Below are 17,791 nucleotides of genomic sequence, written 5' to 3'. Positions count from 1 at the left end.
CCCATCCCTTGGAGAGTGGGTAGGAAAGGGCTGGGGGTAGGATGGAGGGACCTGGGAATGTGGACTTGGGAACATGTCAGCAATGGAGACCAGGGGATGCAGGAGATGCAGGCCCTCTTGGTGCCCTCCTGTCCATCTCCCTCATTCACGGGCAGGGGAAGCAGCTCCTGTGCCCCCGAGCAGTTTGTCCTTCGTTTGGGAGCTGGGAGCAGAGCCGGGGAGCAGCCCGATGTCACGCATCAGGGCTGAAGGGCTGAAATACTCGGTGGATTTTTTCCCTTTACACCGGGTGGCTCGGCACGGGGGGATCGGAGGGGCCGGTGCCGGCTGGGCGGGCGGTCCAGGGCAGAGCCCGGAGCGGGCACCGCCTCGGCTCCGTTCGGAGCTCAGAGCTCGCCCTGCCCGGCATCTCCCGGGGCAGGGGGCTGTGAAACACCTCTGAGCCCCGGGGAGGATGCTGCAGCCAGGAGGAAGCAGAGGCAGGAAAGGGGACATCATTGTCGCCTCCAAGTGCACTGAGGGGAAAGGTAACCGAAGTTTCCACGCTCGGGCTGAGCCTTGCTGCCCTGCCCGGTGCAGCAGGAGAGAAAACGTTTCTGGCCTTCTCTCTCCACTTGTCTTTTCTTTTATTTTTTTCCCCCCTTGGCTTTTCCGTGGGGGAAGGGGGAGCTAAAAGCCCCCTCCGGGACGGCGCAGGACGCTCCCACGCGTCCGGCCCGCGCAGGACTCACAAATCAGCCGGAGCAGGATTAGGGCCGAGGGGCCGGGGCGCCGGGCAGTCTGTCCCGGCCCGGGGGAGCCTCACCTGGAGGGGTCAGGGCTCCCTCGGGGCCGTGTCGAGCCGCACGGCCCCTCTGGAACTCAGCCGGAGTCAAGCTGTGCCTGGACGGGGCGGTGAGGGGGCACGGGGAGCCTTTAGGAAGATGTCGATCCTTTTCCAAACCCCTCAAAATAAGCGGTTGAACCCCCGGCAAGAGCGGAGCCGGGTCGGACTCAGCCCGTCGAATGGACCGTGAGCCCGGCAGGGGCCGTGTCCCGGCTCAGGGCTCGGGAGGCACCGCAGGGGTCCCCCTCCCGAGAGGCCTTCCCGCTGTCCCACCTCGCAGCGGGGATGGCGGAGAGGGACCGGGGATGCCGGGCATCACCCTCACCCGTGCTGTGTTACGATACCTGTATCCAGTCCTCTCCGTGAGCTTGGCAGCGGTGTGCGGCCGCCACGTCGGGGTGTCCTGGGTGGGGCAGCGAGCCCCGGGACAGCCCCGGTGTCCCCGTGTCCCCCAGCCCGGGGTGACTTCCCCGGTGCGAGGGCTGCGGACAGGGCATCGCCGCTGCCACGCTGGCACCTTCCCTCCCACTTCACACAGAGCATCGCCCACCGGGGCCTTCCTCACGGGGAAGGACCCCCGGGCCCCCTGCGTGCCCCCTTTACTCAAAATCCTACAAACACCCCCAAACCACGGGGCCTCGCACGCCGCGGACGCCACAGGCAGTTCCCACCCTGGTGGGTGACACCAGCACGGCCCGGTGCCCAGCGGGACTGGGATGCGGTGCTGGAACCTTCGGTGTCGCAGCACCTGCCCAGAGCTGCTCCGCGCCCGCGGGCGCTGCTGGCGCGGCCGCGGGAGGAGCCGCTCCTTGGACCCGCCGCGGCCTCGGCAGCCCCGACACCACCGGAGGAGAAACTGCGTTGAAAAACTAGTTAAAAAAAAAAAAATTAAACAGAAAACCCCAACAGCTGGATGGATCTGACCACAGACACGCCACAGGTCCGCGGGCAGGTTTTCGCGCACGGTGGTTTCCTCACCGGGTACATCCCTCCGGATTTAGCAGCGCCTCTTTTATTTCAACGTTTTCACATTTATTTGAACGCCTGAAGCGATCGGAGAGGGAAGTTCGTATGTATTTTTAAAAAATTATATATAATAAATTACACTTAAGTAACATCTTGAAACTGTGAAAACTGGAAACCCACGCGAAACGAAACGAAGAAAGCTCCAGCGGTGGCTCAGACACAGCAACGAAGGGTTTGGGGCTGGTTTTCTGTAGGTATGGTTTTATTCGTGCCGCCGCGGGGCTGGGACTTCCCGGGGTTTTATTTTCTTTTTCTATAGCTTTTTCACAAAAAAAAAAAAAAAAAAAAAAAAAAATTCTGACTTTTAAAAAATATCCTTTCCCCCCCACCACCACCACCCACCCGCCCCCTTATTTTTCTCCTTTTAAAAATTCTGTTTTGTTTTTTCTTTGTTTCTTTGGGGGGGAATTAGTTGTTTTGGTTTTGTTTCCTTCTTTTGCTCTGCGGGCACAGGGACTCAGGGATACCCTGCGAGCCGTAAACGGCCGCTTTCGCGAGCAAATAAATACATCTCCAGCCAGTTGCATTGCATTATTCCGAGGGAAATAGCTGGCATTCCTGCACCAGTTTATTTTGGAGCTGAAATTTCCCACCCTTCCCGCAGCGCTGCTCCCTGCGGAGGCGAGGCTGGACGGGCTCCCCCGGGCGCCGGGACCGCACGGGCGGGCAGCGCGGCTGCGTTACCGGAGGACTCCCGGGGCCGAGCGGGGCCCGATCCGCTCGGTAAAGGCCTGCGGGTGACAAAATTCTGTCTGCCCGGGGATGGAGCGAGCGACGGGCGAGATTCGCCGAGGGTTTTTTCCCCGTTTCTCTGGCGAGGAGATAGAGGCAGGGCGACTTTGTGCAAAAGCGCAGTAATTCCGGGGAACAAATCCCGGTAACGATGGAATTATTTCCTCGCTGTCCGGTACCGGAGGAGAGTTAAATCGGCTGAATTACCCGGGGTAAGAGGGCTGCTGGGACTAAGAGCTCCTTCCCCTCTGAGCGCCCTTCCCGGCTCGCGCCGACGAGGAACAACGGGGAGAGGGGGTTTTTGTTCCCAAGGAACAACGGGGAGAGGGGTTTTTTGTCCCCAGGGAACAACTGGGAGAGGGTTTTTTTTTTTTTGTCCCAGAGCAGAGCGACCCGGCCGGGGGGCTGCAGGGAGGAGCACCCTTCTCTCGGCTGCTTCCCCCGGGGAACAGCAGAGCCCCGGGAAGCGGGGCAGCCCCGACGGGACGGTGAGGGGCCGGAGCTGCTGTCCGAACGTGGCAAAGCCGGGCTGAGCCGGGCACGGCCGGGACGGGCAGGCTGCGAGCATCGCCAAATCCTCGGCGGGCCCGTGGGCCGCTTGAGAAAGTCAGGGCGGGCCGGGGGCAGGCTGAGACGCCCCTTCCCCGTTAGGATGGGGTTTATGTCGAAACAGAACCGGAGCGCTCGCTCGGAGCAGAAAACCACCCGCTCTCACCCTCGGCTAGCAGATCCCCGCCGGGAAGTTTTCGGTGTGTTCCCCAGCATCTCCCAGCTGCAGGGGGCGGGGGGACATCACCTCCAGACGGGGTGTGGGAGCGAACCCCAAAAACGCAGCCCGCAAAGGAAGGAGCCACCTCCCAGCCCTTCCCGGGGGCGGGCGGACACCTCCAGCCCCGCGGCGGGCCCGGGGCGGTGCGGGGCGCTCCGGGGGCCGCATCCTGCCCCGCTCCGCCCGGCCCCGCGCCAGGGGGAGGCTGCGGGCGCGTCCCCCCCGCCGGCAGCGGAGCCGCCGGGACTTATCCCGTCCCCCCCTGCCGGGAGGCGCCCAATCCCGGCCGGGACCGGGGCTGCCCCGCCGGCCGTCACGTGGGCGGCCCGCACCGGGGCCGCCGTAAAGAGCCGGGGCCAGAGGCAGAGCCGCCACTTCCCCGCCGGGCGCAGCCAAGGACGCACCCACGGGAGACGGGGAGGCCACAGGGGGGACAGCGGGGGAGGGCAGCCCCTCTCTTCCAGGGGGTCCCACTGGTTTGGTGTTTTTTTCTCCTGCTTCCTTCGTGAACTTCATTGTATTTTTTTTTTTTAATTATTACTTTTATTTTGCTGGGATTTCCCTGGATGGTCTGAGCACAGCTCGATGCCCCCACGGCCATGCCCGGCTCCGCTCCCGGCACGCTGCCATGTGAGTACCTGTGCGGGAGGAGCGGGACAGGGCGGGATGCTCTTGCGGGGTTCGGTGGCTGCAGCCCTCCGTCCGCACGGAGAGGCCTGCCCGAGGGATATTGCGCTTTTTAACAGGAAAGCGGCAGCGCTGGTGGCTGGGGGACAACGGGGATGCTCCCGATCCTGGATCTCTGCCCAGATCCGTCGGGACCCCGCTCCCGCAGGGAGCCTCAGGGGCCGCTGCGGTCGCGTCCTCGCCAACAAGGCCCCGAGCTGCGCTCCAGGCCCTGCTTTGGCGGGGGAGGGGGGAAAAAAAAAAAAAAAAAGGACGTGAAGGGAAATACTATTGGGAAAAAAAATTGAATTGTTAGAGTGTTTTTCCGGCCCTTTGGAGGTGCCCAGGCGGGCGGCGGGAAGGGTGAATGTGCCAGAGGGGTCGCTTCCCGTTCCAAGGAGGTTAATCCTCGCCGTGGCTCAGAGGAAAGTTTAAAGGAAAACAAAACAAAAGGAAAAGCAAAATTACAAATTTCAGCCTCTGCTTGAGGCAGGGAAGAGGCGTTTTCGGCGGGGGAAAGGCCGTCGGGTGCCCGGTGTGTGCGGGGTCTCAGCCCGCTGCTCTCGCTTCTCCCTCCAGGTTCGTGTGAGTGAGCCCCTCGGCACCGCCGGGCCGCAGCCGGCCGGGCCCTGAGCAGCCGCCGCCGCCGAGGACGGAACATGTATCAGGGTCTGGCCCTCACCCCCAACCATGGCCAGTCGGCTTATTCCCACGACTCCAGCAACTTCCTCCACTCGTCGGCCGGCTCGCCCGTCTACGTGCCCACCACCCGGGTGCCCTCCGTCCTCCAGACGCTGCCCTACCTGCAAGGCTGCGAGCCGCACCAGAGCCACCTCGGCAACCCCCCGGGCTGGGGGCAGAGCGGCGGCGAGGCCGCGGCTTTCAACGCCGGCAGCCCCCACCCTCCGTCGGGCTTCTCGTACTCGCACAGCCCGCCGGGCAGCAGCCCCTCGGGCCGCGACGGCGCCTACCAGGGGCCCCTGCTGCTGGGCGGCGGGGGCCGGGAGCAGTACGGCAACGCCTTGGTGCGCTCCGTTAACGGGTCCTACTCCAGCCCCTACCCCGCCTACGTGACCCCCGAGATACCGCCTTCCTGGACGGCCGGACACTTTGAGAGCAGCGTGCTGCACAGCCTGCAGACGAGGCAGGCGGCCTTGCCCGGCCGCAGGTCCACTTTCGGTAGGTGGCCGCCGCCCTTCAGCGACGTCTCGGGGCGCCGGGTGGGAGGTATCCCGATCCCACACCGCATCCCGATCCCTTACCACATCCCAATCCCTTACCCCATCCCAATCCCTTACCCCATCCCGATCCCTTACCCCATCCCAATCCCATATCCCATCCCAATCCCATGCCCCATCTCCTCTCCGTGTCGGTGGCCCGGCCCCGGGATGAGCTGTCCCGCTGGCATTCCCGACGGGAGAGGAGAGGATGATTTTATCCAGGGATAGGGAGATGGTCCGGGAATGGGATATGGGCGGCTGACCCCGGACAGAGGTGGGATAAGGGAGGGGGTGCGTGTGTGACAAGAAGGGCAAAGACCACGTTTCAAAGCCGAGCAATTCCCCCGGAGGCTGGAGAAGCAGAGGCCGTTCAACCCCTTCCCTCCCCACCCCACCACCACTCCCGCGATATCTCCTTCCCACAATATCGACTTTGTGCCTGTGCTTCAATACTTACCCTTGTGTTTAAATTAGCGGGGCAGATTTATAGCTCCCTCCCTTTTAAGTAATTTATTGTGGTAAATTAGTTTATATTTGAACAGACTCTCGGTCTCCTCATTTGCCTTCGCCCAAACAGGTCCGCAGCTGCATTGCTCTGCGGCCTTTGGGGAGACACCGAAAGGCGCTCAGGCGTTGAACAATAAACTTCAATTCCTTTGCACCCACACCGAGAATCCTCTTAAACCAAGCTCTGAGCAAATAAAGTTTCGGGCTTGATTTAACAGGACTGTTCGTGCGCGGGGTTTATAACCCCGGGGCACTCCACCAGCCTCCTCCGGCTGTGGTTTGCAAAGTCCTTCAAAAGCCACTTCAAGATCTCAGCCGCGTTATCATCTTTACTGCGGTGAACGGAATTATCTTATCTTCACCCCAAGAACAAAGTTAGAGCAGGGAAGCAGCCCCCTCCCCACCGAGCTCCCTCCCCGGCTCGGCTTTTCCTGCCACGCCGGAGGTGCTGGGCAGCGGTTTCTTTCCAGGTTTTTCTCTTGGTGAAAATCCTTTGTATTGTGCGGGAAAAGATCGTTCTGCTCAGGGAGGTGATGCCTCCGAAATCTTTTCAGCACTTTGAATTCGGTGCTTTAGGATCCAGGATAGCGGCTGCCGTCCTCTCTGCCGTTTATTTTTGCTCTTGAATAGTGTAAACTCTCTCAAGTAGCCTAAACTATTCTTCTTTCCCCCCCTCCTTTTTTTTTTTTTTTAATTCAGTGAATTACGCAATTTTTTTTACCTTTTTTCTTTATGTGTTATTTCTATTTTCCATTTCCCTCCTTTTAAAAAGTTTTGCTCTTTTTCCTTTTTCTTTCCATTGCATCATTATTAATCCGATCGAAGATTTAAAAAAAAAAATTTAAAATATATATTTCCTCTAAAGAATAGAACAAGAATAATACGTTCTTTTTAAAAAGAGGGGAGAAAAAAGCGGTCGGAACAAAAGGACCGGTTCTCGATTGAAAGGTGTCCCGATTTCGCTCCGTTTCGCTTCGTTTGCCGCTGAGCCGTGCTCGGGGCAGGGATGCACAGCGGACGGTGCTCTGCGGCTCCTTCCCTGGACTTTTTTTTCCCCGAAAAAGTGAGGAAGAGCTTCTCTAGCAGGAATTGGGGCCGCCGGCAGCCGGTGATGCTCTCCTGGGGAGCCCGGGATGCCCGCGGGTGCCAGCCCGGCATCTCTCGGCGGGCAGCTCAGAGTCCCCCCGGCCAGAGGCTGGGTGTGTTTCGTGATGGAAATCAGGAAAATCGCCCCATTTTGCTCCATCTCACATTTATTTTTGCACCCTGGGATAACATCGCACTGTCCCGCTGATGACCCTGCGCCTCCCCATCCCAAGGAGAGCCCAGCCTCGTTCAGTGCCTTTCGGGGAAGAAATGGGGGAATAGGAGGTCTTTGGACAAAATATTATAAGTTTAAGGTGTGGAGGAAATAAAAGGTTTGAGTCACGCTTTTAGGGTGGAGGTAAAAGCGGACAGGACAGGGATTTCCCTTAGTATTGGGGCACAGAGAATTGGAGACCTTTCCCCCGCTGTGTCCCCGGGACATCCCGAGCGCTGGGGATGGCTCCTGAGCCTCGCACCGCCGGTGTTTGTTCCAGAGTACCTGGAGGAGTTTCCCGGGGACGGCCGGGAATGCGTGAACTGCGGAGCCATGTCCACGCCGCTCTGGAGGAAGGACGGCACCGGGCACTACCTGTGCAACGCCTGCGGGCTCTACCACAAAATGAACGGCATCAACCGGCCGCTCAAGCCGCAGAAGAGGCTGGTAAGAGAGGGAGACCCCGCCGGGATCCCCTGCTCCAGCCGGGGCTGGCTGGAGGGCAGGGGCTTGGGGGCTGTCACTGTGTCACCCTTGGGGTCTCTGTACTTTTGTTAGGCTCTGTTTGACCCCCTGTCCTCGCACAGAATAAATGCCAGGACACTCGCTGCAGCACAGAACCGGCTGGGGTCAGGGGGAGTGGGATGAAGCCAGAGGGGTTTCTGCCCTTGCATGAGTGGTGGGCAGTGGAGGCAGGGCTGAAGGCACTGGAGGGGTCCCAGGGCAGCCCCAGAGTCGAGCAGGAACAATCACTCATGCCTGTGGTCAGGACCCTGCGGGCTTCCTCTAGCTCTGTTCCTGCAGTGGATATTTTGCTTTGTATTCTATATTATTATTACTATTATTATTACTATTATTGCTATTACTATTATTGTTATTCCTATTACTATTATTACTATTATTACTATTATTACTATTATTACTATTATTACTATTATTACTATTACTATTATTTCCTAGTTCTCCATGCAGGCAGACACAGTCTAGGCAGAGCAGTTGAACAGGAGGTAGGGCTGGTCCTGAGCTGGCCCAGCGGGTTTTTTGTAGCTGCTCACAGTGGGAGCAGGATGGTGCCCTGCTCCCCGCTGCCTTCACCCTCCTGCCTAAAGGGAAAACTTGGGGTTTGGCAGTTCCCAGTTTCCCTGCTGGTTAAAGCATTAATTCCCTCTGTCAATGTAATATTGGGCTTTCTCCAATTGGGATCCCGTGGTGAGAGAGGAAAGGCACATCCTTTTTTATTTTTTTGTGGAGTCGCTTTGGGATGTTTAAATTTGGTGGTAACAGTTTTGGTTTTAGAGCTTGTCATCAGACGCCGTCATTACAAACAGGATGTTTGTTGGAACTGTTCTGGGGAACAGCTGGGAGCTCCTTGGGCTTTCACTAGGGGTGTATTCCTGCAGTTATTTTTTGGTATTGCAAAAGAAATTATTAGCAATAACCCAAAAGTGACAAGTTCCTGTGTATGAAAATCAGTCAGGAAAAAAAGAAAAGGCTGAGATTGAGCAAGATGTTTCATTCTGATTCTGACCCTCGGAAATGTAGCTCTGGATTTGCACAATGAAATGAGTAGTAGCTCCATGGAAATACCCCTGTTTGTTCATCACATTAAAATCAAGGTAGTTTTGTGTAACATTCAGCATTATCCAACAGGATTTGCCTGTCTCTCCAAAAGCCTTCTCTCTCCTTAAATGTGGTGAAATTAAATCTGAACCTGGTCGCTGCTGTGCCGCAAATCTCAGAGTTACGCTGCTGATTTCTTCAGGGCAAACACGACTCATGCATACAGAGAGGTGCAAACCAGTTCAAACCCAGCTCTGCATTTCAGACTGGCATCCAAATGTGTCACTGGATGAAATTCTGGGGGATTTTTGAACAGATTTTCCCTGGGGGAATTGGAGACATCTCGCTGCTATTCCATATTTTATTTCAGCACATGGGAAGAGAGACAGCCGTGCATTGCCTGCCTGAGCCTCATCTAGCACCCATCAGGCATTTTTCAAATGTTCAATAAACATTTCAACAAAGTTTTCTGATGGAAAACGCTTGTTTGCAGAATTAAGACCGTTTCCCAGCGATGAGCAAATATAGTTGGGAATTACCAAAGTACTTCCAAACTTTTTTTATTATTTTGGCAATAAATGCAACAATGATAAAGCTTAAATGAAAGAGCTGATTCTTGTACAGGAGAAGCATTTTGCTAGGGTTGAAATATTTGAGGGGATTTTGGTTTATGGATTAGAAAAGGGGCTGCAATTTTGACTTTCCATTCTGACATTTTGAAACCTTGGGTTTTCCCAAGGATGTGAAACGTCTTCTGCAGCAAGTTTTGCCCTTTTAGAAGAAGAGGGATCTACTGATGATGGGCAAAAGTGTGCCAGCTCTGGGAGCAGAGCAGTGAATGCAGTGACTCTGTGGCTGTAGGAACAGTGAAATCCATTTTCTCAGTGCACTTAAATACAGACACAGGAAAAAAAAAAAAAAGTTGCTTTCATCCTTTACGTTACGACCTTTGTTCCGTATGTAGACACTGCTCTGGGAGTTATCCTGACTTCTGCTTTCACAAAGCAAAGTCCCCCAGAAGAGGACACAGTATGGCCCAGATAACTCTGGGGGAATGATGTCCACAGCTCAGCCTGCTCCTGCATGGGAGGGGGAGAGCAGCAGTTGTGTGGTTTCCACTTCATTTTTTGTTTCTTTTTCTTTTTGAGATAAGGGCAACATCCTCTACACAGCAGGGAGAGCCACTCTGCTCCAGCCTGTGTCTGGATTTAAAAGGCTATGGCTCTCAGCAGAAAGGGTTTGTGTTAGAGGAGGATGGAGGCAGCACTTTATTTTAGGCAGCCCCTTTTCTAGCCAGAGTTTCTTGGTGTGTTTCACAAAATGATATCTTAAACCTAGTCTGAAGATCCAGATCACCTTTGAAACCAGGAGCAGCTGGTGAAGGTGAAGGCAGCTGCAATTCCCCTGTTAGGAGAGGTTCTGCTCTGCACAGTGTGGCATGGGGGCAGATGCAGCTCAGCAGCATCTGTCCTGTGCTCAGCAGCTCCCACACCACCCACAGCTGAAAGACTAACCTGGAGCTGAATTATTCCAGCTTGGCTCAGAGAATACTTTTTCCACCTCTGCCCATGAGAAATTTTTTCAGCCTGTCCTTTTTTGTGGTTTGGAATGCACAGTGGGCTTGGTGACACCTTAGGGGAAGGTGGGATGGGATGCACCACAGCCCTGGGACAGTCTAACAGGATCCTAGAGACATCTCATGGTGTTTGCTTTGGTTTTCTTCTGCCCCTCAGTTCTCACTGCTCCCTCATCCCCCAAGGTGCAGGCTTGCCCAGAGCCGCAGTAACAAAGCAAATCTGAGAGGATGCTGCTGCCTTTGCCTCTGAGCCTCTGAGTTCCCCACTTTCAGGAGATGAGCCCAGATATCTCAGCACACTTTGCTTTCCAGCAAACCACAGGTCCCCTCGAATCTGTGGGAAATGGGGGCATAGAAGCATTGATTAACTTTGAGGGTTCAGTTCCTATTTTTTTTCCTGTGAAGCCCGGTGGTTTCTTTTCCACATTTGAAAAGGAGGTGAAGCAAAGTCCCTGACAGCTTGGTCTCCCTCAGAAGGACCTTCCCTGCTGGCTTTGAATTTTTTGGGCTCTCCAAGCAGCTCTCACACGCAGTTAATTCAATAGGCACCAAGTCACCATTGCTTGAGCTTATCAGCAGCACTTGGCTGTCAAGCCAGGTCTGTGAAGAGTTTTTGTTTGAGTGTATGGTGCATTTGTATAAATAAACACTGAGCACAATGTTGAAGTCAACAACTTCCTAACAAGGTCAGAATGGTACAAAGACAACGGGGTGGAGACAGGCAGAAATGCATTTTCTTTCAAGAGAATTGCTGGGAAACCAGCAATAATGTATTGTACCCTCGTCCTTCAGTGAGCAATGCTAGCCTTGACTGTCTCTTGCTAAGCTGGCAGGTTGTGGTGCAGGTTCTCACGGGGTTTCTGAGGTTTAAATTGTGATATTGGTGATGTAGGATGGTTTCTCCTCTCCCTGGCTGTGTGAGGAGGAGCCAGCCTGCAGGGTGACGTTCAGGATGCATGGAAGGCACTTGTCACTGTCCCTGCAGGAAGGCCACGAGCAGGTTGTGACGCAGTGCTGGGCAGGGTGGGCAGAGCTCTGGCAGGGCTGGCATTGCCCTTGGGCCACCAGAGCCACAGGTCTCATTGTCACCTCATCTGCAAGCTGCCAACAGAGCATTCTGTGAAATGGGGAGAGCGTGCCCCTCCCTCACAGGGACCTGTGGCGGCCCAGAAAATTTGAGACTTTCCAAAGGGCTTTGCACTGGTCTTCCCCCATCTGCAGGCGAGGACAGATTGCAGCAGGCAGATATCCCAGGGCTGAGTGGCTCCAAATTCCCCTCCGTGCCCACAGCAGCAGTTGGACTTTGGAATCCTTGCATCCTTCAGGTGCTCAGCACCTCCCTCTGCTCCCATGGGAGCCGAGGTCCCTCCTGCTCGCAGGGAAGAGCAGCACAGTCCTGGCAGCTGAAAGGCTCTAAAGGGCACGGTGTAGCTGCCCCAGGATCTTGCTGTGGCACCATGTCAGGGACAAAGGTTGTTGTCTCATCCTCTGTGCCAGGCTTGTCAGCTCACGCTTTGGTGTATTATTATTTTTGCCTGGTTGTTTCTTGCAAGCTGAATAATTCCCAAAGTGGTGCCGTTATTTGCAAATAGTTGCTGAGATCTCTTTGCTGAGCAACGAGGGAATCAAACCTAGGGCATGTCACTTGTGCCTCTTGAAATTCAAAGCTGATCTTTATTTGACTGCTAGCCTTGTAAAAACATTTAATTTTTAATCCTCCTCTTCCCACCTCATTCGTTATATTGCTCAGTCAGGATATCAAGCAATGATGGAAAAATAAACAAACAGGGACTTCTTTATTGCCTCCATCACCTTTTGTCTGCCTTTGAGCGGATTCAAAACTATTTTTCTGGTGGCTGAAGAACATATTTAGACACCTGAATGTAGAGAGCCTGAGATATTACTTATGCCAGAGGTATCTTACACTTAGTGAGGACTTTTATTAAAATAGTTTCAATACCTGGTGTTAAAAGGCTCTCCAATGAAATGCCTATTGAGCTGACAAGTCTGTATAAAGAGAGATGTGAATTTTCCAGCTGCTTGGAGGGAACCTGTCAGAAATTAGTTTGCTGCTTCTGCCAGAATATTTTCCTTCTCCATTTGGAATTATTAATGCTTAAGAGCCAGCAATCACTGCACTCACAAAATATGTCATTAATTAATGCCTGCAGAGTGTTTCTACAGCCTGTAAGAGAACAGATTATCTGTGAGACTTGAAGAATAACCTCCCAGGTCTCATCATGGACCAGTTCAGTTTGGTTCTGCTCAGTTCAGCCAACTGATTCCACTTGTCATAACCTAGAGATTAATTGGGATGTTTCTAACTTTAGTGGTAGTTCTGAGTGCAGGAAAACAGAAGAGTTCACTTAAAGCCTGAGTTTTCTTCATGCATTTAAAGCCCAGCTGGCATTTTCCATCTCTTTCTCCATCTGAGTGGATGTCCTGGAGGGAAGTTCTCTATGCTGAGTCCTGAGCCCTTCCAGCAGATTTGTTGGAAGTTTGTGAAATAAGTTGCAAGGATATTTTTCAGGTTTATCAGTCTCAAAAAAAAACCAAAAAAAACCCAACCTCCAAACAAAAACAAATTTAAAAAACCCAAGGCAAACAAACACTTGCAAATTAGAGTGATCTCATTTGAATGCCATTTCTTTGATCTGAATTTGGCTCTTGCGCGTTTCGCATTTTCCGGGAATATGGTGTACTTGGAGATTTCATTTTGATATGAGGGGAAATTTCCCAGCTCATCACTCCTGCGTGTGCACTCACGTGTTTGTTTGCTTGTTTTGAAGTCTTCATCGAGACGTGCTGGCCTTTGTTGCACTAACTGCCACACCACCAACACCACGCTGTGGAGAAGGAACGCCGAGGGCGAGCCCGTCTGCAACGCCTGCGGCTTGTACATGAAGCTCCACGGGGTGAGGAGCACGGCCACCCCGGGAGGGACCCTCTGGGATCTGGAATCACTGCCCAGCTCTGGAAGGAGCAGCCTCTAGACTGGGCCCAGCAGAGCTGTACCACAGTCCCATCCCCTTGAACAGTTTAAAGCTCAGTCTGTGGAGGTTCTCCAGGGTGAGGCTGAGGGCGTGCTGGAATGCTCTCAGCTTGCCCAGAGATGTGGATGCTCCATCCCTGGAAGTGTCTAAGGCCAGGCTGGATGGGCCTTGGAGCAGCCTGGGGTAGTGGAAGGTATCCCTGCCTGTGGCAGAGGAGCTGGAACTACATGATCTTTAAGATTCCTTCCAACCCAAACCATCCTAGGATTCCATGAAATGAAAGCTTACCAGGCTCCAGCAGCTGGAGGCTGAAGCTCCCCAAATCCAGACTGAGATAAGGACCATATTTTTTTTCTCTATGTCCTAGTTAAGAATGTGTGAAGGAGGCTGAAGAGCCCACATGGAGGCTGGCTGATGAAATTTACCCACGGAGGATGGGAGCTGTTGGTGACGTGTCCACCAGCCCAAGAGGAGACTCCATCTCTCCATAAAGTCTGAAGCCTCTTTACCTCATGCCCATTCCCTCTGAGCCCTGTAGGCTCTCAGTCTGTCAGGGTAATTTAATAAGACCCTGTCTCAAAGGTCACTAATAAATCAGGAAAAGAAAAATAGGAAATAAAGGAAAAAACAAAATTTGTGGGAAAGCCTTAGCTTTTAGCCTTATATATCTTCCAGCCAAGGCCTGATGCAGAGAAAAATAGCTCTTAGTGAAGGACAAGGACTTTAGGTGCTCTGCATGAGCTGCAGCACAGAAATAGGAAAGCAACACGTGTGGGAAGGAGCTGAATAAAATACAATATTAATGATTTCAAACTTTATGAATGTCAAGGTACCACGACCCCTGGCCATGAAAAAGGAAAGCATCCAGACGAGGAAAAGGAAGCCTAAAAACATTACCAAAGGCAAAGCCTCAACAGGTACAGTGCTGTTATGATCCATCCTGGGGTCTTGGAGCACAGTTCACTTCACAATGTTTCCTCTTCTGCAAGAAATTACGATAATTAGAAAATAATGAGAATTTTTCCTTGGTGATTGCTTTAGATCTGGGGCCTGTATTTCTGCACAGACCTTGTGTGATAGGAAGATGCTCGGTGGGAAATCTCAGTGTTGTCATATTCTTGTGAGGTTCCTCTGGGCTGTGGGCACCTGGCTCCAGTGAGCAGTGCTCATGTGTGAGCAGATTTGGGCTAAATTGAGTAATGGGAACAAAACACTGCCCGATTGTGAAAGGGTTGCTCCTCCTCCATCAGCATATTGACAGCCTAATACAAAGTGTTTTCTGACACAGGTGTGTTAGAAAGAAAACAGTAGAGTTTTCATGCTGTGAGATGTCATGGTCATTTTACTGTAATTTTAACAGTGAAATATAAATTTCTCTAAAGCAGATTTGCTACATTGCTTCACTGCCCTCTTGCAATTGTCTTCCAGGATCCACGACCTCGGCCACTAACTCCCCTTCTTCCATTACCACCTCAGACAGCACGGTCACTTTAAAGTCAGAGCCCAGCACAACCTCACAGTACCCCGGACAAACCATCGTGTCGGTGTCCCAGGTAAGGGACAGGGTCAGGGACATCTCCTGCTGGGGTGGGAGATCCACACACCTCCATGGCCGCTGTCCTGGGGGCCTTGATGAGGTGAAGCAATTAATTCATTGTACTGTGGCCACCAGCCTGGTGGGCTCCCTAGGCTGAGGAAAGCAAGGAGCACAAGCTCCCAAGATGGGGTGGATAGAAAGGTCTCCAGCCTGTTGGCTTGCCACAGGATCTTTCACCCTGCCATGGAGAGCTGGGATGTTGTCCAAGCTCTGCTGTGGCTTCAGTGCAGAGCTGAGGTTAATTCCCACATCCCACCATGAAAACATAACACTGCTGAGCTGATGAGATCAGCCCAGGGTGGAATCCCCTGTACTTCCCAAGAAAAGGCATCCTGGGCATGTGTTACCTGCACCTTTTAGCCCTGAGGTGCTCACTGACCACAGAGCTGTGATGCTGTCAGAGGCCCCACTTCTGTCCCGGGCTTTTCTTAGGGGCTAGTTGCTATTTCACCTTGATATAGGAAGAAAAAGGCTATAAATCCACCAACACATAAAAATGTTGCGTCCCAGCACTATCTTTATGCTGAGTCTAAGCTCTCCCTGAGCTGGACATGTGTGTATGCAGAGGAATCTCAGCCCCAGCAGCCAAAGGCCTGGTGCAGCACTGGTTATGTAGAGTGGGGTTTTTGTTTGAAACCAAGAAATCTGGTTTGTGCTGTGCTCTGAAAAAATATGCACTCACCTAAAGATCTCCAACCTGGACATACTTAATCAATGAATAAATGCAGATGGGCTCTGAGATGCCTCCTCTTTGCCTGGTCATTTTACTTGCAGGGGCCATCCTGCCCAACTCCGTACTGCTCTGAAGGGAATTTTAGCATCAGGGATAACCCGCCCTGTTCACAACCCATCCCAGCCCTACCTCTACACTACGACAACAGGCCAGTGGCTAATGGCAGCCCTCCTAACCCCGCTGTGCTTCCCTCCCCGGGGCAGGCACAGAGCCAGTCTGACGAGGCGCTGGCCGGCGGCCACGGCGAGTTCAAGTTCGAGCCCGAGGACTACAGCTTCTCCCCCAGCAGCATGGCCCCCCAGCCCGGGCTGAGCGTGCCCCTCCGGCAGGACTCCTGGTGTGCCCTGGCGCTGGCCTAGGAACCGCCAGCCCCCGGCAGAAAGCCTCGGGACCAACGTTTATGGCAGGAGGAGAAGCTGCCCCAGCGCCCCGGCCTGCGGCAGGTCCAGCGCTGCCACAGGACAGTTTCTCTCGGAGGATGCCCATGGGAAACGCCAGCTGGATGGGGCTGGGATGACCCCACTGTGGCACCAGCTCCCCAAAAAACTCATCCTTCCACAGAGAGACCCAGGGCTGCCTCCCCAAGGCCTCCTCCCCAAGGCCAGAACCGCCGTTTTCCTGGGGAGAGCCTTCCTCCTCTGAGATGAAACCAGCAAATAAATGCATCCCAGAATCTGTTTATTCGCAGTGATTTCTCCCTCCTATGACTCCACTGTGTGCAATTTATTCCACTTTCCAATAAAAGACTGTAATAACATGGCACCAAATAACTTAATTTTATTAAAATGTAAGCTACGTGGCGTGCCTTATGTTTTATTGGCCGCAACAGGAAGAAAAGAGAGAGTAAAAAAAAAAACAATGGTTGTTTTAAACATTTACTGTTTTGTATTAAAAACAATCATCTCTACAGAGTGTTAGCTTCTGAAGCGTTTCGCGTATCAACACTGAGCTGATGAGTCATACATGAAATAAACACGCTGCTCTTCCCTTTCCAGCTCCAAACAAAGAGATTTTTATATTATTATTTTAGGCAAACGACATGACAAAAGTGGTCAAAACGTCCCAATAATAAAAGAATACTAAAATGCTGGGTTTTTCTTTTGTATTTCCTGATTGGTTTTGATGTTGCCAAGTATGAACATTAGAAAATCAGAAGTTAGTCCTCCAAAATTTAAAAGAAAGGCTTGAGGGACTGAAAATTAAGGGGTGTGTTGGAGGTGTAATTGTTTGAATCCAGTTTTGGGGATGTTTTGAGTGGAAGATTTCTAGCTTTCAGCCATGCAGAGCAGATTGCTTTTTAATTATTTTAATGAAGGCCAGGTAAAAAACAATTTCTTGGAGCTGAGCTGTAGCAAAAAATCTTCAGTGATGCAAAACCCACACCGCACTTCCAAAAGCTGGCAACAGCATGTTTCTGCAGCATCTCAGAAGTGGGAAATGGGGGTTCTGTAAGTCCCAAGGAACCTGGAGATGAGGAATAGACCCTACTGAAGGGGAGAGATGGGTGGGAAGTGAGGCGGGAGCAAGGTCATGAAGTTACTTATGGCCTACTTTATTTGTTATTTCTAAATAAAATCCCCAGCCTCGCTGTACAGCTATTTATGGCCAGGAAACTGTCAAGTAATAGTTCCTTTATATAGAAGTTGACCTGTCCAGGGCTTCCTGGAGCAACTCTTCCTCTTGTCAGAAGAGATGGATCGTTTGATTTTTATTATAAACAACAGGCTAAGGAGGATCAGGGAGAGTGAATCTGACATCAAGTCACAACTCAGCTGGGAGGGAGGATGATGCTTTCCACCATGCAACCCTTGCTGGAGGAAAGGAGATGCTCCAGGCACTGGGGAGCACTGGTGCCCTGCAGTGGTCTGTGCAGGCATGGTGAGGGTTCAAGCCACCCTTTTATCAAAGCCCATGGATGAAAACTGTCTTTGGAGGAGTATTTCTTGTATCTCCAGAGCCTCATTGGCAACCTGCATGATGCCAGGTTCCAGTGCCAGGGCAAAGGCTGTCATGGGATGGCCTCCCTCCAGCACCAGGCCCGGTGCTGGCACCCCGTGTTTGCAGGGCCAGGCTCTGACCGTGGATCCACATCTCCACCGTTTGTTTTTCCACTCTCCAGCCAGCCAACATCCACAGCAGAGCCAGGCACAGCCAGGCAGCAGATAAGCCAGCAGCACGGGGTACACCATCCCAAATCCAGCCCCGAGTGTGCCTCTGGGAGCCAGGGAAGTGGGTGATGTGGCCCGAGCTCAGGTGACCTGCCAGCAGCCAGGGTGACGTGTCAAG

At 53.0% G+C, this 17,791-nt stretch overlaps 1 protein-coding gene across 4 annotated transcripts; it reads left to right on the top strand.

Annotated features, from left to right (window-relative positions):
• Positions 1-508: 508 nt before the first annotated feature.
• Positions 509-16,590, top strand: GATA5 (GATA binding protein 5). Of its 4 annotated transcripts, none has more exons than XM_041417902.1 (8): positions 509-527; positions 3,935-3,983; positions 4,599-5,198; positions 7,327-7,493; positions 12,972-13,097; positions 14,005-14,092; positions 14,604-14,728; positions 15,709-16,590. In XM_041417902.1, exons 3-8 carry the CDS (start codon positions 4,679-4,681, stop codon positions 15,862-15,864), a joined length of 1,182 nt encoding a protein of 393 aa, XP_041273836.1. In that variant the 5' UTR covers positions 509-527; positions 3,935-3,983; positions 4,599-4,678; the 3' UTR covers positions 15,865-16,590. The 4 variants fall into 4 exon arrangements, with proteins under 4 accessions (XP_041273836.1, XP_041273835.1, XP_041273834.1 ...); XM_041417901.1 differs by lacking the exon at positions 509-527 and adding an exon at positions 2,028-2,046; XM_041417900.1 differs by lacking the exon at positions 509-527 and adding an exon at positions 2,473-2,796.
• Positions 16,591-17,791: the final 1,201 nt, after the last annotated feature.

The sequence above is a fragment of the Onychostruthus taczanowskii genome, unplaced genomic scaffold, assembly GCF_017590055.1.
Source record: "Onychostruthus taczanowskii isolate IOZ18803 unplaced genomic scaffold, ASM1759005v1 scaffold57, whole genome shotgun sequence".
NCBI lineage: Eukaryota > Metazoa > Chordata > Aves > Passeriformes > Passeridae > Onychostruthus > Onychostruthus taczanowskii.
The sequence above is the reverse complement of the archived record's forward strand: the minus strand, read 5'-3'. Positions and strand labels throughout refer to the sequence as shown.

What these genes read in the sequence shown, in the direction of transcription:
- GATA5 (XM_041417902.1), top strand. Translation starts at nt 4,679, where the DNA reads ATGTATCAGGGTCTGGCCCTCACCCCCAACCATGGCCAGTCGGCTTAT. An exon ending in CGGCCGCAGGTCCACTTTCG is followed by an intron (nt 5,199 to 7,326) that starts GTAGGTGGCCGC and finishes TGTTTGTTCCAG; the next exon opens with AGTACCTGGAGGAGTTTCCC. An exon ending in CCATCGTGTCGGTGTCCCAG is followed by an intron (nt 14,729 to 15,708) that starts GTAAGGGACAGG and finishes TCCCCGGGGCAG; the next exon opens with GCACAGAGCCAGTCTGACGA.